At 41.2% G+C, this 26,726-nt stretch overlaps 2 protein-coding genes across 2 annotated transcripts in view; one reads left to right on the top strand and one right to left on the bottom strand.

The window, feature by feature from the left end:
* Positions 1 to 218: 218 nt before the first annotated feature.
* The window catches only part of cmss1 (cms1 ribosomal small subunit homolog), a 28,301-nt gene continuing 1,793 nt past the window's right edge, over positions 219 to 26,726 (top strand). Inside the window, exons 1-2 of the mRNA XM_070915115.1 lie at positions 219 to 267; positions 26,207 to 26,349. Of these exons, the coding sequence (XP_070771216.1) occupies positions 219 to 267; positions 26,207 to 26,349 (192 nt within the window). The remainder of the gene's footprint in view (positions 268 to 26,206; positions 26,350 to 26,726) is intronic.
* LOC139292553 (filamin A-interacting protein 1-like) lies at positions 3,717 to 15,099 on the bottom strand. Its single transcript, XM_070914912.1, has 4 exons — positions 14,896 to 15,099; positions 14,615 to 14,785; positions 13,806 to 13,984; positions 3,717 to 6,500 (listed from the first exon to the last, which is right to left on the bottom strand). Exons 1-4 carry the CDS (start codon positions 15,097 to 15,099, stop codon positions 3,932 to 3,934), a joined length of 3,123 nt encoding a protein of 1,040 aa, XP_070771013.1. The 3' UTR covers positions 3,717 to 3,931.

Here is a 26,726-nt window from a genome sequence, read left to right as displayed (position 1 = left end):
GTAGCTTATGTTCTTATGAAGTTGTCTATGGCCAACCCCACATATACCTCCCATAACTAGTGTTTAAATAGTGATGAGGGGAGAGCAAAGTCTCCTGGCTTAGTCTGCATTGTGTCGTTTAAAGCCCTACACTGGTTGAAACGTGCTGCTCTTGAACACACCCCTAGCATGCGCTCTCAGCGGTAGATTTGGATTGGACAGCCTACTAGTTGAGGAAAATGGGAGACGACTTGGGTGACGAGTGGTGGCAGCACGAGGGTAATTCAGGTACCTTGCTTAACCTAGTATCTTTCATTTTGAGTGTTTGTTAGATTTGTGGTCCAGGAGGTTGTGGTGTATCCTGATAAGGGAACGCTTAACGTTAGCATGTAGCTGTCGCGAGAAATGCTGGCTGGTCATAGTTAACTGTAAGCTAACGTTAGCTCGCCAGCAACGGCCAGCGAGTTGCTGTTAACTTTAGCTACATTCTGCGAACCGTTAACGTCAGTGACAAGTGTTAAACACAAAGTACCCGTGAGTTTGTGTACAGCGTACCTCTGATTTGTTAGGGCAGAGAAAGTTAGAGCTGTTAGCACGAGTTGTTATCATCACATGGAGTGTAAACACGTGTGTGTGTGTGTGTGTGTGTGTGAGTAACTATCACTGTGTGTGGGTCATCACAGAAAATTAGCGTAACGTTAGTACGTGCCCTGTACTTTCCCTTGAACCTCACATTTGGCTCTCTTCTACACATAACTTAATGCATTAATTCTGCTATGCCCATCCTCACCTCCATACATCAACAGAGGAAGTCCCCCGCGGCTACTCCGTGCATAGCTTCATGCACTCTGCATACCAATAGAGGGCAGTCATGTACTATAAGGATTATTGACCTGATTGCGTTGGACAGCGAAGTGTTTGTTGCGTTGCCGAGTAGGAGTGTATTTTCAGGAGGTATTAAAATGAAACGTTTATTTTTAGCTTATTTAGACATACAGACATGTTCTCTCTCTCTCTCTCTCTCCTCTGTCTCACTTATGCACACACAAACCCACCAAGCTCAGTACTTGTACACGTTTATGCAGAGCAGGACAGTGATAGAGATTCACACATTCTGGGAAATAGAACATGAATAATAAAGTATGTTTAGCAATCATTGGAATGTACCCTAATTGGCCTCAACTACACTAAGCCATATATCATGACATTACAGCCATTTCAGCCAATGTTCTTCAACCAAACTTCACCATATACATTAGTGTCTCAGTTTTAATAGTAGTAAGATTAGGTACTATTTGTACTGTAGGTGACAAAAGTACCCACATTACCTGTTGAAAATAAATTGTCTACCAGCTGTTTATCTTAACAGTTGAGCATCAGCATTAATTTGTGATTTGTGTGTGGCATCACTTTGTTTTCGTACAAAAGAACAACTCATTCGTAACACATGTCCTTTAGTGTCGTGGAATTGTGTATTTTTATTACAGTTGTTTAGTTTTTGGTATGTACTGAGCCAGTTGTTTGACTCTGTGTGACAAATTCTTATGATAGATTTATATTTAATTCAGCTAATCATTTATTAGTGCTTGTTCATGTTTTCGTTGCAATATCCTCCTGATACTGCCTTGACATCTGCATTACAATCAAAATTCTTCAATATACTTTGCATATTTTTAATCTTAAAGTTATTATTTTGTAACGCTAAGCTGCAGCGCTGTTGATGTTGTAGTCGCAGGCCTTTTGGGCATTCTCAGGTCAATGTTTCCCCTGTATGCACTGAGGGAGGTTTTCCATTTTTCTGTCCTGTATTGAGAGCTCTGTTTCTTCTTCTGTTAGTTAATCCTGTGGTCTTGGGAGTCCTTGTTGGATCAGGCTTCTTCAGCGACCCCAGAGGAATCTGATTAGAGAAAAGAGGCATAACTACTGCTAGGAGTTGTTCACTGGATATTCACTCCTGCAGATTTATTTACTTTTTTGTGAGACATTTGTTGTTTGTGTAAAGATGTCGTGGAGCATATGGCTTTTACCACTGGCCTGGTATAGAAGCTTTAGCCGCACCATGGTGTAGTGAGCCGTGATCACATGCATTTCTACTCTATGAATGTTTTTCCAAACTCAACTTATTTGTTAAGTTTGGCCCTTTTGTATCCATCCATACCAAGCTCCACCTAGGTGTGCTGCACACGTTTCGGCATACAGAAGAAATCTGAAAGAAAGTGTGAGCAACTCTTTGTTTTTCTAGGTTGGCCCCTTTACCCTGACTGACATCCCATCCTTACTTGCATTTGTATCACAGAGATGCTTGACAGAAAAGGCTGTGAGGCTGACTGAAAATTGACAAGACGGAAAAGGAGAGTTGAAGTCTGATAGATGGAGCATGGGACTGACTTTGAAGTCGTATGACTAAAGAGGAAATTCGTGAGAAGCAGTATGACTTTTGTGGTGATGTGTCCTGTGGCTAAACGCTCACACTAATGACAAAGATTCTCATGAGGCCTCTGTCACGCTACAGTCTGCCCCAAACTGTCATCAAATGCCTCATCTGGTTTCCACCTTGCTGACTGGTGATGTCACTGTTTTTTAATGTGTCTCCATGTTTGTCATCACATACCTGCTATGTCAGCTCTCATCCAGCCTCTTACCACAGGAAGCCGTGTGATGTCCCCCAATACTGTCAGCTAGTTTCTTATTTAGATAGCACCACTCATCACAGCTGATTGCAACTGCCACAATATGGAACCATATATATTGTGGAGTTGTAAAATGTCTAAATCTATGTTTGTATTGGATTATCATTTAAGTGACACCACTGATCAGTGGTGGACACCATGACCCTGGGACTTTTATGTTTCATATGCATTTTACAAAGAGGAAAAGAAACAGGACATATTCATAAAGTAGGCAAATCAGCACAAGAAACTGTGTCATTTGTCTAAGCATTTGGAGGTTTAGCTGGCAAGGAGATGACGTGCTGAATGCTTTGCCTGCTCTGGCAGCATAAGTGGCTAACAAAACAAATGAATAAATAAATGTGGAAAAGCTAAGGAAATGTGTTAATGGATTTATGCAAAAGTTGAAAATGGATTTAATTATATGTCAGTTGTGTTGGGATAATAACAATTTTAAGTTTATAATTTGTACTCAAAATAGCAAAGGCATTTAGTAGTCTGCCTATCATAAAACCTGAACGGCCCCACCACCTCTTGGTGTTCCAAGTTTTATTGTGTCAGAAAAACATGAGCTGAGTTTTCCAGTGCATATTTGAAGGAGGTTTCACACGCAGACAGAGTTGTGAGGAATTTTGCTGTGGTTGAGATAGTGGGTGACACAATTTTTGAATCAAACTCAGCAAAGACATAAACCTTTTCTATCACTGTAATTCTTAGTTTTCTCACTTCATTTTAGAAATGTGGCTAATTAACAGATAAGAGTCCACCAGTATATTTTTTGGAAGTGCTTGATGTGTTGTGCTGCGCAGTGTGGAGTTGACCCTGGAGGGGAAAAAAAACATCAAACCAGGGTTCTACCATTTTTCTTTCTTTTCTGATTCCAACTGTTTTGCATTTAAACTGGTTAGGAACCTGTTAACTGTGTTCATGCCAAACCCCCTCTCAAGAGTATTCAAGGTATAAAGGAATAAATAAAAACAACACAAAATGTTTAATGAACAGAAAAAAACATTAATCAAACAGAAAATTATAAAATGCACGTCACTAGACACACGTCATACAGTCAGTAAAGGTTTATTAAAGTCAGTACGTTTAGGGACACACTAAATATATCAAGTAGGCTTTACAAAGACTCTTGTTGGACAAATACCACAAAACATTTATTTGATTATAAAAAAAATACAACAAACTCTGTTCTCTTTAGAGGAAGTGTATTGTTTTAATTGCCTACCCTGGAAAAGTGACTGAGAACATAATAGTGTTCAGAATATATACAATTTCACCTAATCACAAAGGCCACTTACTGTAATATTTGAGGAATGTGAAGCTGAAGAGGTAGCAGGGGATATAGTGATGCTACTTGTAATCTTGCCAACACCTTTGACATGACAGCCATTGGCCAGCACTTGAGTCCTTTGCTCATGTCGGAGATAGTATGGCCCAACAGGCTGTGGGATGCTGTGGGTCATACCATTCAGAGGCTGAATATATGGACTCCCCAGGTGGATATGGATCTTGCTATCCTCTGTGGTGATGATACTGGGACTTGAGTCAGTGCTGTTGGACTTCTGTTCTTGCCAGCTGTTCTGCCGCTCTGGAGTCTTGCAGAAGACGGACTGATTTGAAACCTCCGTGGCCTCTGGAGAACAGGTCCTAACTGTTAGGATCTGAATGGGGGAGTTGTTGTGGTCGGGGGTCACAGAGCGTGATGAATTTGGACTTAAAACCCGAGAGATGGCTGTTCCGTTAAGTGGGGAGACGGTGCGGTCAGGGCTTGAAGGGGGGGTTTTGATGTTAACTGCAGACATAGCTGAATTCTGGATGATGGTAATTCTCTGCTTAGGTGAGGCTCCGCTGGTTGGGATGACGGCTGTGCTGGTGTAGGATGTGGCTGTGTCTCCCGTTGGGCTGCTAATCTCGAGTGTGGCTGTGTTGAGTATATGATGTGGTGTTACTTTGATGTGCAAAGGCTGCCCTGGTGTGTGCGTTAACATCATCACCTCTCCATTAACCGTTGGGTGCATATCTATGCCATTGGCTGAATGGCTGTTGTATTGGCTCATGTTATTATTTGCACTGTTCAAGCTGTTAAGGTTGTTGATGAGAGAGCTTCTCCTGTTTATGACTTCTGCATTGTGGTTTGGGTCCTCGTCCTCATTTTCTTCATCTAGAGTCTCGCTGTGCTTGCTGTAGTCGGGAGGCAGGCTATCTGCTGGCTCAGTTTGAACTTCTTTGGTGGTCTGATTAATGTCTGAAAAGAGTTGTCTATTTGTAGCAGCTGTATGATTCTTCATTCGTCTATACCTGTCTAGCTCACTACTCAGCTCCTTCATCTCTCTGGCCAGCTCTCTGTTCGTGGCTTCCTGCTGGGTCAGTTTTCTCTGCAGCGTGGAGTGGTCTGTCTGAACTCTGCAGATGGACTCCTCGGTTGCCATCAGCTTCTGGAGTTTCTCTTTCAAGGTATCTACCTCTCTGCCTAATAGCCTTGACTTAACCTGCTCCTTTTGGAGACGGCAAAGGAGAAGGTGTTCCTGGTTGACCTCCTGCTTCTCTGCCTGCTCATACCTGGAAAGCTCTGTCTTTGCCACCTCTAGCTCCTCTGTTAGAGCCTGGGACCTCCTCTGTTCATCCTTGAACCTCTTTTGCAGGGACTCAAAGTCCTCTTCCACCTTCATCAGTTCTTCCTCCAACACCTCCTTGTCCTGTAGTCTCTTTTGCAGCCTATCCAGCTCCTGGGTCAGTTCTTTGACCTTGTTGTCCTCTGTTTGGCAGTGATGGTTCGTGTTTTTTGGAATAGAACTGTATGAGTACTTCTCCTCTTTTTCTTTCCTGTTTTCCAAAACCTGTAACCTATTCTTCATTATGATTATTTTACTCTGTAGCTCTCCGTTCCTTTCCTCCTCTGTTTTTAGTCTGTCTCGGAGCTCATCTTTTTCCTTTGCTACGCTTTTAATCCTTTCCTCTAAATCTGCCTTAGACCTCAGTGCCTGCTGCCTCTCCTCTCTCAGTCTTTCTGTCATTGTTGCCAAATTGCTTTGCTCATTTCTTTTGCCCTCCTTCCTGTTGAGTTTTTCCTCAGCCTGTCGGAGCCTCTCTGCCGTTGTCTTTCTGTCCTCCACCAAAGCTACAGTCAGTGACCTGAGCTTGGCCAGGTCCTGTTTAATCACAGCTTCACTCTTTCCCAGTTGGCCTTCAACGGCCTCTAGCTCTCTCACCCTAACTTTCAGAGTGTGGAGCTCACCAGACAGCATCCTGCTAACCTCCCTCTCTTGTTCCAAGCTGCCTTTCAGACTATTGCAGTCCTGTTTGCTCTTACCTAAAGCCTCCTCTATCCTGTCCAATTCACTTATTCTGCCATTGAGTTTATCTACCTCAATTTTCAAGCTACGGCAGTGGCTGGATTCCCTCGCGAGTCTCCGGTCCAGTTCACGGCACTGGTCCCACATTCGTATCAGCTCCTCATCCTTTCCCTCCATTTCCACGACCCTTCTCCTCAGTACCTCGACCTCTGACAGCAGGTTTGGGGCTGTCATGGTGTTCTGGCTTTGGTTGAAGATGGAAACTTGGTTATGGTGCTCCACCTCCAGATGCAGGGATTTGAGCTCTGCCCTCTTTGCACTGGGGTAAGCAGCACTGACCTCCTGCTTGATGTGGTCAGTGATGGCGGTCAGTTCTTTGACACGACGCCTCTGTTCCTCCAGCAGCTTGCTCAGACACTGTTGCTCCTTCACAACCAGCAGTGCAAAAGCCTTCAGCTCGGTCAGCTCGTCCTTTAGAGAGGATACTTCTCTTTCACTTTTCTTCTCCTTTATCTCCTGGTACTCTCTCTCCTTTTCAATCAGGAGCTTGAGTCTGTAGAAGAAAACAAATGATGCTGATGTCAAACAGAATGTTGTGGCCTGGTTTTATTGTGTAATTGACTCGTATTTCAGCCTCCAACGACAATTTGAAGTGTTTACTTAACCTCTTGGCCATGACCTTTAAACACAAATAGTTTCCAAAGCTGTGTATTTCCAGCATAAACATTTATTTTAATTTTCAAGAGAATTTGAATCACAATTTACTCCCTACTCAACCTTCTACAGATGCTAGTAATACTTTTTCTCTATCTGTGTGTGTCTCATTTGTGTGTGCCTACCTATAAACCCTAAGATTTGTCCACGTTTTGCACTTCTCTCCATGCAGCGTGCGTTGTGTAGGATGTTTTGACTATTACGGCAGATGGTCCCTTGGCAGGGAGTGTTTGTTAATTAAGAAGTTCCTCTACCCTTGAGTACCCTCAACGCTGTACCAATCACCCTCCTTCTGTGCACCTCGAACGCTACCCCATTTCCAGCTAGGAGAAGCAGGAAATTCCCCCTGTTCCTAATGTAATTACAGACTGACTACATTTACCAAATGCCGTCATTCCTCACATTTCCCCAGATGCAGACCAGCAATGCAGATGCGTTTAATACACACTGTACATTTTTTGACATGTGTTATTGCAAGTGAGACGCACTTCAAAGTGATCTCTCACCAGTGACTATTTAGGATCAATCTCCTCATATAAGTGTGTGGACTGTTTGCTACTAGTGTTGCATACTGGAATTATCTAGAGTGCCGACATGTAGGTCTATTCGCATTTATGTTCAAAGTCTACATGCCATGTTTGTCATTTCAGAATACATAGATATGTGTCCATGTTGAAAATGTTCACAAGGCCTTTTTTTCCCCCTAGATCTAGAAATGTAACACTTAGAGCATCTGTACTTTTTCTGTTGAGCTGTGTGTGAATTAATAGGTAACACTACCTACCTTATATGGTCTCACTTTTATTGTGAGTACTGTTTTGTCTGCAATGTTTAAAAAACAAAGAATGATAACTTTTTTTTAAGGCATTTAATTTTTTCAGGTTTTCAGTGTAAAAGTTTCATAGTGAGACTTAATTTGCTGTCTTTAAATACGCAACTTAGATGCCTTTTTAAAGTGCAATTTGATATCAGCTTGGCATTGTAAGACGCTCCATCTATCATCTATCTATGGTTTTACTTTGCCCGTAACTCATCTTGCTGTTTAAAAAGCAAGTTTTTAAATGACACACATTTCTAAATGCATATATCTTTCCGCTGTTCACAAATCTTTTGACTGTTCCTACCTGTGCTGTGCTGTTGGCCTCTGTCCTTTTTAAAATCCTCAGAGAATAAATAGTCTCTACTCTTTCATCTCTCCCTTTCCCGGAGATCCCAGTGATGTGGACATTCCATCCGGAAAACCAAACATTATGAGAAGTGCTCTGCACACTGAGTCTCACTCACAGTCAGTGGCGCCCATTACATCATCAGCAAGTCCTTATATGGGACTGTACAGGCTCTAATGCTGTGTGTGTGTGTGTGTGTGTGTGTGTGTGTGAGTGTGTGTGTGTTTTTTTACTGGAGTTCAGCCCATTCCAGATGAGGTCATTGTGTAGCCATGCCAAAGAGGCTAATGGGAAGGACAGAGTGTGTGTGTGTGTGTGTGTGTGTGTGAAGACAACTAAAGCTTCAATCACAATTCAAACTAGAAAGGCTAACACTCTCTGTTTGCAGGATTAGCCTGAGCAAACACATTAACCATGCTACATACCTGCTAGGCCTAACTTGGCATGTGCTAGGAACTGTAGCTCATCTAGATGCATACAGTTTGTGTGTGTGTGTGGTGTTCCCATATGTTTCATGAAAAGAGACATGTTTTGTGAGTTGTAACTGCTTTGCCTGGGGCCTGATAACCTGACTGTGAGATGACATCATCAGTTCATCAGCCCTCAATTACATCCATATGTCTCTCTCTCTCTCTCTCTCTCTCTCTCTCTCTCTCTGTCTCTGTCATTTTGTTCCTCACCTTCTTTCTTTTAGGTACGAATTGCAATTTTTTACCCTTCTCTTGCCATCATTAATTTCTTCTGTATTCCTGTATTCTCCTATGGTATTACTCAAGTCAAATCTATGTGCTCAGTGGAGCAGGGAGGGATGACAGATTATACTCTCATTATTCTCACTGCTCGTCTCGTCTGTCACAATAAGAATGACAAAAATCCTAATGGAAAAATAAATGATATTTTAGCTTGCTAGATGATAGTATTACCAATGCTGCAGGAGAAAACAAACATATAGGTATGTGTATGACGCATGTTCCCCTCCGGGAGCACTTACTAGCATTATGGCTCCTAGGTCCAGCTTTCACTGGGGAAATATACCTCTGGTGGTATTTCTTTCTGTCAAGTAAACCCATCTAGTCACCAATTAAAGGAGAACTATTTCCCCTGTGTCATGTTGTCATCACACAAGAATTCACAAAACAGCCTAAAAGACACACTTAAACTTCACTTTTTAGACATTTATGTTCTCAAGCATTTTCACACTGAAGATTTTTGCCACAGAAAGCACAGACCACATTAATTGCTGTATGCTGTAAGAAGGGCTAAAGTGATTTAACCATCCAGATATATGTCAGACATGAGGAATAAGCACACATGTGCAAACAACATCGCCATGGTTATTGAAAGTTTCTGTCAGCTCTGGATTCAGCAGCTATGTTCTAACATTTTATAGGAGAATAGTTTCTAAGCATTTTAAACATATATATATATATATATATATATATATATATATATATATATATATATACTCTGCCATCTCTTACCACATCGCTTGATCAGGTACCACTTTGTTTTTTTGTATCAGTTTGTGACGCCAACTATGTTGTCAAAAGTAGTAGAAAGTAGGTCTAAAGCATGTAGCCTACCCCAAATTAACTGTGTTGTAGTCTAACATGTGGATTCCAGAGACCATGCGGCCTTGATATATAGAGTTACAGACTTACTCCAGTTACGTAAGTTAATGATGTAAAGCCTGTCGTCTGCGCCTTGTTGTCATTCTGTTTAATCCCTTAATTGGTTGATTACAACAGTGGGTGCCTGTCTCAAAGTCGAAGATCACTGTGGTTGATAACATTTCATCTTGACTTGTTTTTGGTTTGTAATGGCGATTATTTGATGTTGAATGCACTTAGCTGTTATTTATGGTAAGCCTGTCTTTGGTAATGATGTTTTGTTGAAACTGTTTTAGAGAGGTGTTCAGGCTGTAGTTTGTGGTCCTGTTGAATTTTAATGCGATACTCAGATGATAGTTAGTCTACCCTCACTGATGTTAATGTAGGATCTGTTGTATTAGGCTGTATTAGTTTTAGCTAATGTACATGTTGGTATAACACAGCTTTTAGTCAACACTGGTAATGTCCCAAGCTGATTCGGTTTTTCACATTTTCTGATGGACCATTATTGGCTATATATAACCCATTGGGTTACTCAAGGTGCGCCAGCTGTCAAAAACAACCCATTTAGGCTCAAAATACTAGAAACACACACAGTGAGTAGATGGTGAAAATGTAAGAGTTGCATTGCTTTTCTGTGTTTATTTCAGCTAAATGTTGAAGGTGAACCACATTTCTACAATTCTGCTGTTGGTTGTAAAAAGCTCTTTAACTTTAGTGGGCTGTTTTGTTTGTGCTGGAAATGAAGTGAGGCTATTTAAAACCTGTCCAAATCTCCCTGCCACAACTATTATAGGAAAGAATCCAAGAAAATCTGTGATACAGGTAATTGGAATATATAAGTAACAGTAAGTAACAGTGTTAAATGGAGAGAGACCATGTTAGCCATGCTACACCTTACATATTAGGAAATTGGTCTTGCCACTCTTCACCCTAAGCACTTGCAAATTGATTATCAGCTGTGGGCCCCGGTAGTTAGCGGCAGATCATATGAGGGTAGATATTTTAATAAATCAATCCGCCTGATTATTCTGCCTTGACCTTAAAGACTCTTTTGTAAGAAAAGGTCTCAGTAAGATGAGATATTTCTCTGGTTGTGGAATGTGAGAGAGGAATCCTTGCATTTCCTATCCACAGACCAACTCCCAAACCAGAGTTCATGAGGTCCTGTTTCCCTTAGAGCCTCCTCTTGGAGCTGGAACTGCACCGCTTGTCCTCAATTACAAGCATGATCCGATCCCTCAAAGGCATTTCCAAGAAAACCCTCAAACATTGCCGATATGTAATATGCCTCTTATATGAGAGGAGCACTCTCTCTTCTGTTGTTATAGCTCCTATTTTCATCCAGGGGTGTAATTTAGAGATATTGAGGGGTTTTTTTAGCTGCTGGCTTTGATAGATCGTTCATTTGTACTAAGCACTGCTGTTTAGGGTCATAGAAAAGGCATATTGAAGATGCAAAAAGAAAAGCAGCTGTACAGGCAGTCTGTCCTGGCTTTCTTCTTTCCATTCATCAGCAACTTTAATAAAATTGAAGGAATGACTAAACTGACACCTTGTATGCTTGGTATGGCTAATAAATGGGCCCAACAGCTTGCGATCAGAACAGTTCTGCTCTGAAATGATGCACTGCCAGACTCCTATGGTAATTTATGCACATCTTCTTGTGACATTTTATTGGCTGAGCCGGCAGATGGTGGATGTGTTTGAGTGTGAGGGATGGACAGAACAGCTGTGGGTTTCCGCTACAGCACAGCCAAGTTTACTTGGTCCTTTCTCATCGAGCAAAGTCTACAAACTGTGTCCTCCCCCATGTTTAATGAAGCCAGCTTGTTAGCCATGCTAGATTGATATCGCTGTAGACTCTTAGTCTTTTTAAATAATGTTTTCTAGATTGTCTGCATTCCTCTCCTACATCTGTTGCACTTTTTGATGATGTATCGATGAGAAGGCCATATCAGTTGGAGAGTGAAAACATGATGAAGTTTAAAAGTGGTTTGCGGGTGTAGGGAAGAGCTTGTGAAAACTTGTGATTCAGAACTCAAGTGAACAGATGAGAGCATAAATGTCTTTTGTGTGTTGAACATGTGTGTGTGGTTAATGCTGATATGCTGTCAGTTCAGTGGCAGACCATAGGAAACACACACAGACCTAGAGTATGTTCTGATAGCTGAGGTTGGAACAACCACATTGGTGCATTGTGATGTGCAGATGTAATCATCCTTTGACACGCAACTGGGATCATACTATGGCATAAAGTGATTATATGCCGTGACTGGAATTTACAATATAGTTCACAGCTAAAACAGGTCATCTGTTCTGCACATGGCACCTTGTGGAGCTACTTTTTCAGGGAAATGGAAAAGAGAGACGGGTGCTGATTTTAAGCCAGGCTGAGTGGCTCTCTTGGCTCAGAGCATACGCTTTGAAAAGAAACGGGGACATAGATTGAAAGATAGTTGAAGAGGATTTGGAGTAGGAGTGGAAATTCTTTCAGTTAAATATTTAGGCTACTGCAGAGCAAGATGTAAGAAGGACAGGATGGAGAGGGAGATGAAAGAGACAGGTTTGAGCTGAGTCAATGCTTGCATTTATCCACAGGGTAAACAACAGAAGGCACATGGCGATACACCTATCTGTGCCAAGCTCAAAGAAGCTGTTGGGAACACAAAGAAAGGGAATATAAACGCCTTTTCAAGTGTGCCTTAGAACAAAAAGAAATATACACACACTAAAGAGCATTGCTGCGTGGATTGATTGTGAATGTACAATGAGGAGTCATTTATTGGGTTTTGAGGGATTAGAGAAAGTTGAAACTAACAATTATTGTCATTATGGATTAATCTGACAAATATTTTCCCAATTAACTGATCTGTCTATAAAATGTCAGAAAATTACTACCACATAAGACAATGAAAAGCAACAAAGCTTCCAAATTGAGGATCCAAGAGTATGTAATGTCGTAAAAGATTTATTTTCCAAAATCGTTTCAGATTTAATGTTCTGACGATCAACTAATCGATGAATTGGCTAACCGTTTCAGCATAAGGCACCACCAAAGGGAATAGGGTATAGGTTTAGTAATATAAAGTTACTTTGGGCTGAGACAAACAAAACCTGTTGATATCCCTGACAGTCCAACCTAACATTGCAATGTCACAATTTCATCATGTTGTCAGCCCATACTTGGGTATATGTGATAAGTTTGATGTTTTAGATGCATGTTCATAAAGGGAATTCATGAAGGATGGCAGGCAGGGAGATGAAAACCCTCCATGTTCAAGCAGTCAGGAATGTATGAGCCACACAGGGTTCACACTACACCACAGACATGCTGCCTACTCATGTATTAATCATCATTAGGCCAAGATGAACCACAAAGCCTTTATGTGTGCATGTTTAGGGTTTCTACATTGTATTTCAATAGACGAAATCCTAGTAAACTTAATCACTCTACTGGCATGACTATTTTTGGTCTTTAATTGCGTGTGTGCCTGTGGTGGACCAGTAAAGCGTTTTCACTTTGGCACACAGATGCAGACAACTAGTCTCCTCCCAAGGCTGCAAGCCCAGTGCGGGTCCAGTCTCTACACAGCTAGATTACAGAGTGGACTCATGGTACATGAGCCGAGACAACCGGGGACTTCAACACAACAGCCCCGTTTCGGGCCTCAAATTGCATAGGAGAACCAGTGACCACCTTCATGTTAGACCCAGCTATACCCATAGGCCACATCTGAATGTGCTCTCTATTTGGGAAGGGAATCTTTCTACCTACCCACAAACCCTCAGCCCATTTACTTAGTTTAGAAGAAGGCTTCATCCTGTGCTGTGCGGTATTGTTGAATTGGGCAGGAGGGTGCCAATTTAGACTGTACATGTAATTGCATGTGAGTGCATGTTTATGTGTTTACAAGAGAGAGTGAACAGAGCCAGGCTGACCGCAAGGTCTAACCAAGTCCAGGATGTAATGGACTGTGTCTGAGTGGAGTAACTCTAAGTACAGTCTTGAGGTCACATACACTAGGGTGGTAGAAATGCAGCAGCCAACAGCTCCTTTTGCTGTCTCACTCAGCCGTGAAGAGCATTACAGACCAACATAGACTAACAGAATCTAAGCCTGCACAAGTGTACATCACAGAGCTCAGATCTGGCTTTGTCCAGTGTGCTGAAATACTTTAATCCCTTAGTCTCTTCTACGCTAGCTGTAAATCCTCATCTCTTCTACATCAGGAGGGATACCGAAAGTCATGGGTATTTCTGTAAGTCTAGCTTCAACGCAGGCTACCAATTTAGTGGGAACTGTAAAATATCCATGTTGTCTTTGCTTAGGCATTCATCTGAACCTCTGGGGTTTGGTGCACCAACCTCTCTCTGTCCTGCTCCAGTAGAGTGGTAAGGAAGTTGCTCTTATGGATAAAAGCCCTGTGGTTCCTCTCTTGCTCCTCTAGCCTGTGTAGGGCGCTGCTGTGAGAGCTGGACACCTCCACGAGCTGCTCCAGCATCCGCTTGGATGAGCGCTTCTGGGCCTCCACCAAGTGGTTTAGCTGATGGGGGGGGGGGAGGAAAAACAATACAGGGGGCTGTGAAGAAGATGTCGGTGCACCATGACTTGTGGAAGGTTTGACCAGTGTGAGGAAGCAGTGCTGACATATTATGTAAATTTGGGAAGTGAAGCTCTTGTTGTTGTACACATCTGTGCAGTCTTTTTTGCTGCTGGACATCAATTTTAAAGGATAATTTCAGCCAAATTATAATTAGATGCATTTTCCTACTTATGAGTATGTAGCCATCCAGATAGTTTGGGATATATTGTTTTTTTATGAGCTTCTAAGATTTAGGTTTTTGCTCCGCAGTAATGGGATTTTATTGAAACAATGTACTGGTTACTTAGAATAATCCACAGACCTTGCTGCTAAAAGTTTTCATCGCAAACTTTTTCTTGTGAAGAAATAAAACAGTACAAATCGGGGAAAAAACAACCCTTCAATTTACAGATTTATCATTGCAGAAGAATGGATCCAGCACATGCAACACCTGTAGTGCAAAAATAACAAATTTGTGCAATGATGCAGCAGTAATAGATGCTCTTTTGTCAGACAGTAATGCATTCACCTCATTAAATTTGATTGTCCGCTCCATATGGTGTCTAGTTTCTTACAATAGGCTGTTGTTACCTCGGCAATCGGTTTTTTGTACACATCCTGCAGGTGGTACTGCTGGTCCCGGATGGAGTCTCTCTGCAGGGCACAGAGAACCTTCTCCATTTCGGTGAAACCATATTGGGCCCCCAGCAGAGCCGAATCTGTCTTCTCTGATTTCAACACAGCGATTACCTCATCTCTGGCCTAGTGTGACAAACATTGCAGCAGAATGCTGGCTTTAACTTCAGTATTCACATGAGCTTGATTCAACTGCAGAATGAATTTGTATGCGGGATGTGAACAAATCATCCTACCTGTAGTTCTCCCTCCAGAATACTGAGCAGAAACAACAAGTCATCACGGGATAGGTCATCTCTTGTGTGTCTGCCCTCCCACCTCTCTCTCTTGTCTCGCATGTTGGCCCTCTGAATTGTGACTTTTGGGGGCTCTGGGTTGTGTTTCTTTAGGTCATCTTTATTCCAAGAAACCATTTTGCCACTTTTACCAAGTGGGTGCATGGCTTAAAGTCCACCTAGGAGGAACTGGACAATGAGAAATGATTGGAGGTGGCAGCTGAACATGGTGACAAAGAGAAATGCGTGCTTCCGATCAAAGAGGTTGAACAAGGTCATACATTTGACAGACCAAGTGGTTATTTTGTGGCTTTAATAAGCGACCGGCTGATGCAGATTATATGTAAGCCTTTATAGGCTAATCCAAAATCAGAAGGCCTCTTGTCATAACAGTTTGTGTTACTGAAACAGATAGGACTGCGCCTGGCATTACTTTGTGTGAGGCTTATGTCATCTCATAGTCTTACTCTTAGCACATTTACAGCAATCACGGTCAGCGTGGCAGACAAAAGGATTAAAGGTTGCCGGAAAGTAGGACCTTGATTACTGACCACATGAGAGGGAGCTCGCTGTGTGTGTGTGTGTGTGTGTGTGTGTGTGTGTGTGTGTGTGTGTGTGTGTGTGTGTGTGAGTGTGAGTGTTAGCTAGCCAGCTTTCTCTGACTTGGTGTTCTGATCCCATATTTAGAGACAGAAAGCAAGCAGGTTCATATTAGTGAAAGATGATGTAATCCCTCTGCTCTTCAGCTCTGCTTCTCTAGTCTAAGTTCTCACAGTGGCTGGGAACGCCTTTTATTCCCTAGTTGTTGGTCAAGTTTCTTTAGATAAGTAACTAAAGGGCCCTTGTGTTTCCCATTTTGTGGAAATTGGGAAAAACAATTTAGTGAAATACTTAAAAACATCTAGAGGTCTGTATCACTGCAGTTGTTTTAAGACTGTGATTAAGACCTCCTCAGACCTTTTACTGGTGTTGTTAGAAATTCTGTTACTGAACAGGAAAGCAGTGAGACTCTTTCTCTCTCCCCTCTCTGTCATTCTTTGTCTTACACAAGGATACATACAGACAGGCGGCATCTGCTTGTTGTCAGGCCTGAGAGCAACCTTGAGTCTCCCTTAACAAGATGAACACTGGTACATAAGGGACAAACATTGTGCAAGAAAAACACACCCAACAGAAATCAAGCCCTTTAGCTGGTTCAGACTGTAGCCAATAATATCCTTCAGACATTGAATCCTTGTGAGAGTGTTGGCTTACTTAATCAATGGTGTTTGCATAGAAGTATTTTCTTTTGGCCTCTGTGTGGAAAAAAAGAGTGACGATCTCAACCTCCCTCCCTTCCTCTTGATACCCTCTCTGTATCTATCAGGAAGACGGATGAAGCTGTCCCTGCGTTCCTTTACTCCACTTGTTTTCAGTGACAGGAAGGGATGATGGAAGCTCTTGCTGTGGAGTTTTCATTAAGTCACTTTTAAACTATCTAGACTTGCTGTACTCGGGAATCATATTCACAAAACTGAGTCCCCACAACATACAGGGCCTCTCCCTGCATACAATACAATACAACAGAATTTACTACAGGAACTCAAAATGATCATATCTTCTATTATTTTGGTATTCTTTGAAGAAAATGGCAGAAGTTCTGGACTAAAGAGAGCCTTCATCAGTCAGCTTGAATAGGTTTAGCCCAGCGTTTGGTACAGATCAAGATGACTGCATGCAGTGGAGCTGATGTGAGTTGGTGATCTTTGGCACTTATTTTCTGTGGTGGCCTGGGGCCTGTTTTCTTTGGACATGAGTGTGTATATACATATTTCTTTTCTCTGCCCAGCTCATGGTGCTGTTAAGGTGAGCAGTCAAGCCAAGATGTGCGTCTGTGCCCTTGGCCTTCAGTTGACTAATGGTGATGAGGTCTGAACACCACACAAATCTCTCTCGCACACACACAGACGACATTAGTCAAGAGTGTGTTCTTTTTTTCTTTTCTTTTTTTGTGGCCACAGTGTCTAGACAAGCACACATACATACTGATGTCTAAGCACACTCCCACACGATGCCAGGCATGTGAAAATAACTTAAACTTAAGTTCTGGCTAAGAGCCAGTGTCAGCCTTAATAATGGTTTCCAGGGTTACCCCCACTGAGGACTGTCCTCTGGCAGGCAGGTTGGCAGTCACACATGTGGCTGGTCACATCTGTTTATTTATCTGAACAACGCCCAGGGCAGCATGCCTGCATCCCTCCTGCCTGCCCCTGTCAACTTAAAAGGGCACAGGCTGCCCTTGGAATAAACCATTAACACTTCCAAAAAATAATCTCACTCACTGGACTCCCTCCCAACCAAAAACTGGTCTACACAGGTGGTACCTTAACAGTAAAGTGAGGTAAAGTATGATCATGGGCTGGGACTATTGAATCATCACACCAGTTCCTTGATATTTTAAAACTGGTAAACCCAAGTTGAGGTTCATCACCTGTATATGGAACTATCAGTAAAGCACTGAGTGGGCCTGCCTGTATGTTTTTCTTTTTGTTGTCGGTAGCTCAGGTGTCTTAAACCACTGGCCCACAAGATCTTTTCACTACATTTTCATCATGACTCCAATCTGCATTTTTGATTTTTTCCCCCAGGCTTTTTATTTTAGAGTAATCATTTAAATGTCCCTTAAGGCTCCAAAATCAGAGCATAAAAATTGGCTTTTTGTTTCACATTTACCTTGGCACAACTGACACTAATATGTCTTTCTAAACCTAAAAGAAAAGGCTGACCTGGAGGCAGACAGGTTTGACATTGATGTTGCTGCTTCCAACCTCATCTGTAAGGAGAAAGCTGATGTTTTACAATAATTCATCTTAAAATCACAGTGAAACTGAAGTTACAGCGTCTTAAATCTCTGTAATGTGACAGACTAGTTGCAAGAGGGATTTAAATACAGTCCTTTTAGATGTGATTGGATCAGTCAAAGTGGGCTTAGACCCTCAATTCGGATGAGGAAAATCTCACCCCAAAAAAACCTCAGGAAGAGCACCCCCCATAAGCAAACAACCTGGCCCGTGGCCCCCAGGTAATTTAAGTGTGAGACCCCCGCTCTAGCTATTCATTCGTATCCACTTTATATCCACCTGTCATTAGTTTATGTTACCAGAGAAACTACAGAAAGCTCTTGGAGGTTTTGTTTTTAACTGTGCAAGTCCTACATATAGCAAGGAAGATTTATAAACAGTCATTTTCTGCCTTTAAACATCATTCCCTTTCATTATTTTGAGTGTGTTTTTTTTAACGTGCCAGACAGAAGGTGTTAAATATTTGAGTATGGCTCCCATTCCCCTTTTATTGCCATTGATAAGTTTTAAGGGCCAGATGCGGCAGTGTTCCTGCCGTCTGTGCTGCTTAAAGTGCTCAAGGCTTTCAAGACGACTGAATGTTGGGTTTGGGGTTGATGAAAGAGTACAAATGTCTTCTTGTGATATATTTTCCTTTTGAAAGCTTCATCTGTGATCTGAACCTCTGGCTCCACTTAAAATCAGATATTTTCCTGCTCACAAGATCTGTGAAGGAAGAGCACACTTCAGGGTCATCGGTTAACAGTATGCTGCCATATAGCTGTCAGTGTTCGAGTGATCTTTGGAGTCTAGATTATGGAGGTGTTGGTTGATGAACTTAAATAAAATAGTGAGGGGGAGCCAAACAGTTTTAACAGTGTGAGGTAATGCAGTACTGTGCTGGGATTTAGCTGACACATATGAAAAACTTGGCAACTCTATGAATATTAAGAAATATGAGTTTTATTAATAAAAACTAGACTGCTGAAATTAGATCGTCTTAATGTGATCTGTTTTTTAAGGGAATAAAAGGCGTTCCCAGCCACCTTTTCCAATTGTATTTGGTTATTTGTTCTGTATGGCTTAATTCTTGTAGGTGGTCTTTCCTACATTATAGTAACGAAGGTCTATTAATCAAACGGTAACCATAGTCGTGGAAAGCAAAACAACAACCATTTGGCGGTCAGTGATGTAATGAAATATGGTCTACATTGTTTTGTCATGATGTAAGGTGTGTCCTCTAGAAGTTATTTTTGTTCAGCAAGACGTCCTTGACAGAAGATCGCTCATTGAATAATGAAGATGTGAAATTCTACCACTTACCGCTGATTTTGTGTGCACTCTTTTTGGACAGACATGCACTTTTCACACAAACACATTTAACCCCTCTTCTCGTCCGATATCAGATGCTAGATTCCACATGTATTGCATCAGAGTCTTCTGTTGGTGGTTGATGGAGAATGAAAGACAAGAGCAGTATTAATAAATATCATACATATGATTGCTGCTGTTGGGGGATTTAGAAAAGAAAGATGCAAAGATAAGAATTAGGTCTGTAAGTAAAAAGCAAAGAGGGAGGGAGGCAGCTTTAATGTTAATAGGAATAGTGGGGTCAAATAGCCTAGTTATTTAAGCTAAAGTTTGGCAGCCTAAATTAGTTTTGGCCGTCAACAGTATCCACACTACATAAGCTGCAATATGCTGTAAAGGCAAGGTGAGAAAAAGGTTTCCTCGTTTGGTTCTTGTGAAAGCTTAAAAGCTTTGGGTTATTTACATAACCTCATGTCTCTGATTAGCATCTCCTGTGCGACATCACCAGGAGCTCCTATCACACTCTGCCAGACGTGATTGGCTTGACTCAAACACATGAATGTCAGAGTGTCCCAGTATATGTTGGGGGACTATACCACATAATACAATGAATGACGAATAGAGCAGACTGGAAAATGAAGGCTCTCGTCGACAGAAGTACATTTAGTTGAACTTTTTCTGTGATTTACCACTCTTCTGAGACTAAATTCCTGAGAGGCAGATACCAGAGGTCAGATCATAGATCATATAATAAAACAAACCTTTGGTTTAGCTGTAACAGAGAAGAGAGCCAGCTGAGACATGACAATCATCACACATACCCACACAGATCCATAATCATGGCTCAAATCGAAACCTACATACTATTCAGCACTTGTTTCTTGTGAAGGTAATAAATATTAGATTGTGTGTAACTGTTCTTGGCCGTGTTAAAAAATACTACATGAAGTAGATAGCTTTGGGTGTGTTTTGTTTTAGAGCAAGAAAAGCATTTGATTTGTGTGTGTGTGTGTGTGTGTTACACCACGGAGATTTACAGGATGTTCTGCTTTGTATATCCAAAATGTGGGTGTAAGAATCTTAGATAGGTCATCACTGTTGGCCGTGCTGTCCTCCTGCTGGTGATACTCGACCCTTGCACTTCAGCATGTCTAAGCTACGAGACAAAAATGTTAAATGTCCTAACAATAGCAAGGATTGCCAAATAACAGCTACCCCTACCCCTCATATGGTGAGCTTGTAAATCAGGCAGAGTGAACCCTCCATGGACTTTTTATTTTTTAATCTTCTCTATTTCAACTTCAGTTAGCCAGTGTAAAAGATTTACAAGTCCCTTGTTTAGTGTCACAACAACCAACAGGGCATCAAGTAATTGAATACAAATTCTAAATGTTAGGACTGCGGGCAGAATGGGTTGAAAAGCAATGTTTTGCAAGCCAATGAATTTGTAACCAGACTGCTATTCTATTCTCCCTCTCTGCTACTGAGTCATTCCAATGTAGCTTGCTTGTTAATTTTGTGCATGCAGCCTAAAGTCCCCATTGATTTAACAATAACACATGCTCAAATTGTGGCTTTAGAGAGGAAGCTGCAGGCCTCCAAAACCAATAACTGCTACACGCACTCACCCACCCACACCAATCCCCAAGATCAGGCAATAGTACATGTCTCGAGATGAGTTATCGATTGTTTAAAACAAGCGCAGAATTGATTTCATGGAAAGTATCATATTGTTTTTATAGAAGCACACAACTAAAATACCACACAGTATCTTTTTGAGGGTGGACATGCCTCTGTATAATGTGACCTGTTTGGGTTGCAGGAGGATAAAAGGTATAATTGGATTGTCTTATCCCTCCGTACAGGCCAAAGTGATATCTTTAATCAGACTAATAGAGTAAACTGTGGTGGTAATTAAGAGCTTTTCTGAGGTCATGGCCGACAGTTTTAAGCTGTTGTGTAGGAACAGTGCCAGTTTACACGAGAGAGCACGTCTCTCTTGAAAACCAAATCTGAGTGCTTTTTTGTCTGGAACTGAAACAATCAACCGTTTCCTGGAACCATTAGATTGATCCTCATTACATCCAGTCAGGGCCATTGACCATCCATTAAAACCAGTCACCTCTATTGATCACCCATTAAAGATGACCAGGCGGCCCCATTTCCCTGCATCTGAGCCCTCTCGGTCTCCACAGCCATTGATCTGTGGTTATCTGAGCCATAAGCTCATTGCCCTGTATGCGTCTGAGACCATACTCTTTTCCTCCTATTGACTCCACCATCTGGAGCAACTGTGGCCTGGAGGATATTGGGGGTAAGGCTTATGGGACGCTGAAGATATTGACCTTCTCATAGGTCAACGTCTGCTCTCGTCAGGCAACACTTTTGACTTATTGAAACAGGGTTCTCCACACTCTCGAGGACAGCAAAAGGGGGACTGGAGCACACTGATCGATTTGTAGCCTTTAATAGTGCAAACAGATATTTCGACACTGCGTTTTTATTGGAGTCAAAATGGACAAAGACATAAATACAATCTGTGTGCTCAAGTCCCTTTTTTCCCCCTTGGAGCACTTTAGACTTAGTTTGGTTTTCCTCCCTACTGTTTTATTTATCTGGTCTCCATCGAGTTAGCCTCTATTATCTTTGTCACAAACTCCATTCATTCACCATTGTTTTATTCGTTGCTGATATATTAATCTTTTGGTTCTTTTCTTTACTTCCTGGGTGAAATAATTGCCAGAGTTCCTGGTCGTCATTTATACATTTATATATATATGCAATCGTAAATGGAGTCTATTGATTTTTATATTGCCTAAGGTATTGCATTATGCATCAGTCTGTGAATGCAAAATTATGCACAAAGTACTGAAGAGAGATTTTCTTGCCCTCTCACTTAACTGCTACAATGCCTGCACAATCCAGTGCTATCATTCAATATAAAGAGAAATGACAAATTAAAGAAAAAACCTGATTAAATAAGTGTAGAAACAATTAATACAGACTCTTCTAAATGTGTACTGCATTATACAATTAAGCAGTTAACAAGAGAAATGTCACTCTTAATATCATCTGTCATCATTACATGAAATCGAGGAGTATCAATACAAAGGAGCACTGAAGCTGTTCTGATGGCCTGTGGCAGCCCAACACTTTACTTTAGACTACCTTATTAGACATTTTTATTTAGTTTTTCCCATCTTCCATTTTGCCACCCATCTCACCCGTCAGGTATGTTGAGCTGTTTTACTCTGTACCGTGATGTACAGAACCACATTAGAGCCATATTTACTATCACTTTGTGTCTCATTTCAAACTCTCATTATTGATCAGTTCAGCGCATCATCCTCAGCTCAGGTTGCTTGTCATTAAAGGTGCACTTTTTGTGTGATCAATCCGTAATATGCGCCTCTCACCATGCATTTTTTGCAGCTTTAATCAGTCTGGTGCTAATTACAGACAGATTGCATGTACAGATTGGAGGACTTTACATAAATCGGGCCCTCAGGGCCCTGTAATTTAGAGCTCCCCTAATAAATGTTTGTTTTGACAGCATTTACAAAGATGGAGGAAACCACCACAAATTTTCCGTCTATGACCCCCAATCTCTGAATGACCTTGTTGTATCTGTGGTGTTCTCTTATCTTGCACATAGTACAGGAAACATAAAACAACTTAGCAGTTTAGAACATAAATATGTAACAGTTACTCCAACCTGGATTTTCAGATATGGTAACAGGTAACACAAGTGGACTGTTCAGAGGGAAAAGGTAGGCCAGAATATATATAATATATATTTCTCTGTGCTTAGTGATACTGCCTAGCCTAACATAGCAATTCTGCTTGAATTGTTGGTTCACCCAAATAAAAAAAAAATAAAAAAAACATGCAAACAGTTTTACAGATTTAATATGGCCAGGTTTTAGTCTGATTTTAGAGTCCCCTCCACAATCATTTCAGGAGGAAATGTTATTGCAGTACTGGGCCGCAGTACTGGCCCACAGGGGACACCTCACAACCTCTGTGATCTTACATTGTTGACCCATCCGTACAAAAATATGTGCATTATGTGTGTTGTACCAGTGTGTGTTAGTAGAAGCACCCTATAGTTGATGAATTATCCAGATAGCCCATTCCCTACATAACGCCAAATCAAATACATGCTGAGTCAGCAACTCATCACCTATAGACTGTTGCTGAATGGCTCTTTGACCAGTATGTGTCAGGATCGTCTTTGTGTCATTGCTGAGATTAGAAATGTCTTTTAGCCTTAACATCAGTGTGGCTGCCCCGTCAGCAGCTTCTACTCGTCTGGGGGTTTCGTTAACTTCTGAACCCCCAGGCCTATCGTAGTATTGAGTATTTCACAGCTCATTGGGTCCAAAACAGCAATGTCAGGTGATTGCATTTAGTGTTGTCTACTCAAGCACATAAATTGGCCCATAGATGGTGCAAATCTTATTATAAAGGTGAACTAACAGCAGGATTTGTTCTAGACATTTTATGTCTGCTTTTAACTTGATGAAGCCAACCTATGCTGCTACATGTGGTAAAATATTGCTAATTGGTCACAATCTATTTATCCCTCACTCACCCAAAGCACCAGTCATTATGCTCTTTATGTCTTTAGGACTGATAGATCAGTACCATGCTATTATAAAGCACCCTCCTCCTTTGGTAAACCCAAGTAACTCAAAGCCAGATCCTACTGGTAAAAACAAGCACCAAAACACTTACCTGCTGCAGGACAGGTGGACCTGGACCGCTCACTGGTCATATATAGGTCTGGACTTTGCTTTAATTATAATCCATTTATCTCCAATATGTTTGCATGAAGTCCTCCCCACCTCTGTGATAACTCTTCCTTCTTCCCCTCAGTTTCCTGGTTTTTGGCACCTGTGTATCTTTCCAACAGTCCAGCCTGAGAGTGAGAAAGGGATGAGTACTCCAGAGAGAGAGAGAGACAGTGGGGCATGGTTACTTTGGTCCATCAATAGAGGGGTGGTCTTTCAGAAGGAGTGTATGCCTGCACAGATGACTGTAACAAATAAGGATGAAGGTCTGAGTGAGGGATGAAGTGGAAAGGGGGTGTGTTTATTGAATGATGGCACGAGAGAGCAAGAGTGGACTAAGATCCCTCATCCATCCTTCGCATTGTCTCTTCTTTTATATGGTCCTTGACTATAATGGCCCCAAGGAAGAGTTGCAGAGGGGGTAAGCAACAGTGGGAGAAGGGTGTGTTAATAAAGATCGGATGAATCGATTGTTAGATGGGAAATTAGAGGACGAGGCAGAAAATCTGGTGTCGGGTGTTTTATAGTCAATCGGTGGTCAGAGACATGTTCAAGTGTTGTTTTTAACTGTTGCTTCAGTATTTTACATGCTAGGAAATTATGCTACATGCACACAGTGTCGGCAGAATGGGAAGGAAAACCTTGTGTTATTTTCCTACTTGGTTCATGCATGGTTACCCCCTCTGCTAGCCTTGTATCATATCATGTGAACAGCCTAAATTAGCTACTTTATGTCACGTATTTGGAGCAGTTTGTCAAAAAGTAAAAGCAGGTACAAACAAACTGTATATCTCCTTTTAAATTAAGTGAATCGTTATAATAATAACTATTAGTGTAATATATATATATATATATATATATATATAAACTGCCAGCAATTGGCAGCATTTTGCCAATGATACTTCTGTGGTTCTTTTCATCAAGTTGGAGATATTGTTGCTTTACCAAATGTGTATAGCAGAGCATCTTGGGAGAAATATGAATTAGCTGCCTATTTCTTATGAAAGAATCATCCTGTTTCATTTCAACGTTACATAGGCATTAAAAAAGTTTATCTCCCGAGAAGAGGTGGTCATTTAGATCACAGTATCATGCTGGATTTACCGGCCCGTGTGTCTTTTTCTTTGTAGCCCTTACTTTTAGATTGTCCTCTTTTAAACTGGGTTATTGAGACATCTGAACATATTTGGGACATACTCCAAAAGGTGTAATGTTTATCATTGTAGCTTAGTGTGCTGTCATTTTCTCCTCAATAGATATCGTGACTGTCAAGAATTCCTGATATCTCCAACTCGAAATTACAACTCAAGGCTGAATTTTTTTCCCAACTTGGTTCTTGAATTTGTGTTAAGGCTTAAAAGGACAATTCGACACTAAATCAGTTGAGGTATAAAACTGTTGTTGCATTGTTCTCTGTGGGTTGAGTTCTGAATCTTGTTGTACCTCTGGCCAAACCCCCAATGAGTGATGTCACCGCAGTTGTTTTCCATTAGTGGTTAATGATATAATACCTGTTTGGATGCTACTGATTGGCTTTTGGCTATCAGTACAACAAGCTTGAAATTTCAACCCATATAGCCACGAAATCTCAGACATTAAGTAGTCAGACTTCACCACACTCAAACTTTGGCTCTTAAAGATACTTTGAATTTGATCCATGTCCACTTATTAAGAAATGGAGGTGATTTTCGGCCTGTCAGTTCTTTGATATTGAAGGTCTACAGGGAGAACTACAAAGCAAAAGTACCGGTATTTTGAAAGTGCATATTCAGGAAGGACACTGCAATGAAACCCTCAGATTTATTGCGGAGTTGACTCTGGCATCTGTTTTTAAAGCTAAAGTATTTTGAACAAGCGTGCATATATGCCAGAGGGTCTGAGCATGACCTCATAGCATGAGATGAGAGGTATGCACAAAGAAGTGGTAGCAACAGAGAGGCTAAATATAACCAGATGCTTGGATTGAGGTCTGCTGCATTGTTGTTATCTCAGGGAAAGTTTTGTGTATTTCTGCTTTTCTGTAGTGACTGAAATGTGCTGCCTGGAGAGCGCGCACACCTGATGAGCAACCTAAACTGTCATAATGTGCAAATGCCAAACTATGGTATAAGAACTCCATAAGCGTGTATCCATGGGGAGTATGTCTACTTCTAAGATGGCATGGTGGTTAGGTATATCTGTTAATAGAAAAATCAGATTTTGGCTGACCTGAAATGTGTTCTCAGCTCTGCGTTGCCTCATCTTAATAGTTTCTTTATCTTGCACAACTCCCAGTTGCAAGTTAGACCATGGATCCAGAATTGTAATGAGGAAATTTCTCCCTCTTCCTTTTTTTTTTTTTTCTTTCAGATGCATCTGAGGCGGAGGAGGAGGGGGTGACACAACAAGAGAAGCAGCCAACAGAGAAATTAAACACAAAGACAAAACCAGAGAAGAGGAAGAGGGTAACAGAGAAAACAGTTAAGGCCAAGAAGAAGAAAAGTAATGAACAGGTATTATAATGTTATGGCCCTTCCTGTGTAAAAGCTGCCAATCATAAATTTTTACAGTACACTTAATTAATTTGTAGACGTCACCTTGAGCTTTGGGAAATTGGAAATATGAAAGAGACCAAGCTAATAATCGAGAAAATAATCAGCAGATTAATTGTTAGTGGAAATAATCATTAATTGCAGTGTGTTTATTGTAGATCTGTTGATGTGGTCAATACTATACATATTACACAAACAGATTTGAACGTTTTATTTAAGATATAATGGACTCTTTTAACCCATGAGGATTATTCAGGATTTAATTTCTTGAGTTCATAATTTAAAATACATTCAAAACACTGGTTAATATCTATGAGATGTAAGTACTTAGCCTTAAT

This window comes from Enoplosus armatus, chromosome 11 (assembly GCF_043641665.1).
Source record: "Enoplosus armatus isolate fEnoArm2 chromosome 11, fEnoArm2.hap1, whole genome shotgun sequence".
Lineage (NCBI taxonomy): Eukaryota > Metazoa > Chordata > Actinopteri > Centrarchiformes > Enoplosidae > Enoplosus > Enoplosus armatus.
The sequence above is the reverse complement of the archived record's forward strand: the minus strand, read 5'-3'. Positions and strand labels throughout refer to the sequence as shown.

What these genes read in the sequence shown, in the direction of transcription:
- LOC139292553 (XM_070914912.1), bottom strand. Translation starts at nt 15,099, where the DNA reads ATGCACCCACTTGGTAAAAGTGGCAAAATGGTTTCTTGGAATAAAGAT. An exon ending in ACAAAAAACCGATTGCCGAG is followed by an intron (nt 13,985 to 14,614) that starts GTAACAACAGCC and finishes CCCCCCCATCAG; the next exon opens with CTAAACCACTTGGTGGAGGC. An exon ending in CTGGAGCAGGACAGAGAGAG is followed by an intron (nt 6,501 to 13,805) that starts GTTGGTGCACCA and finishes TTTCTTCTACAG; the next exon opens with ACTCAAGCTCCTGATTGAAA.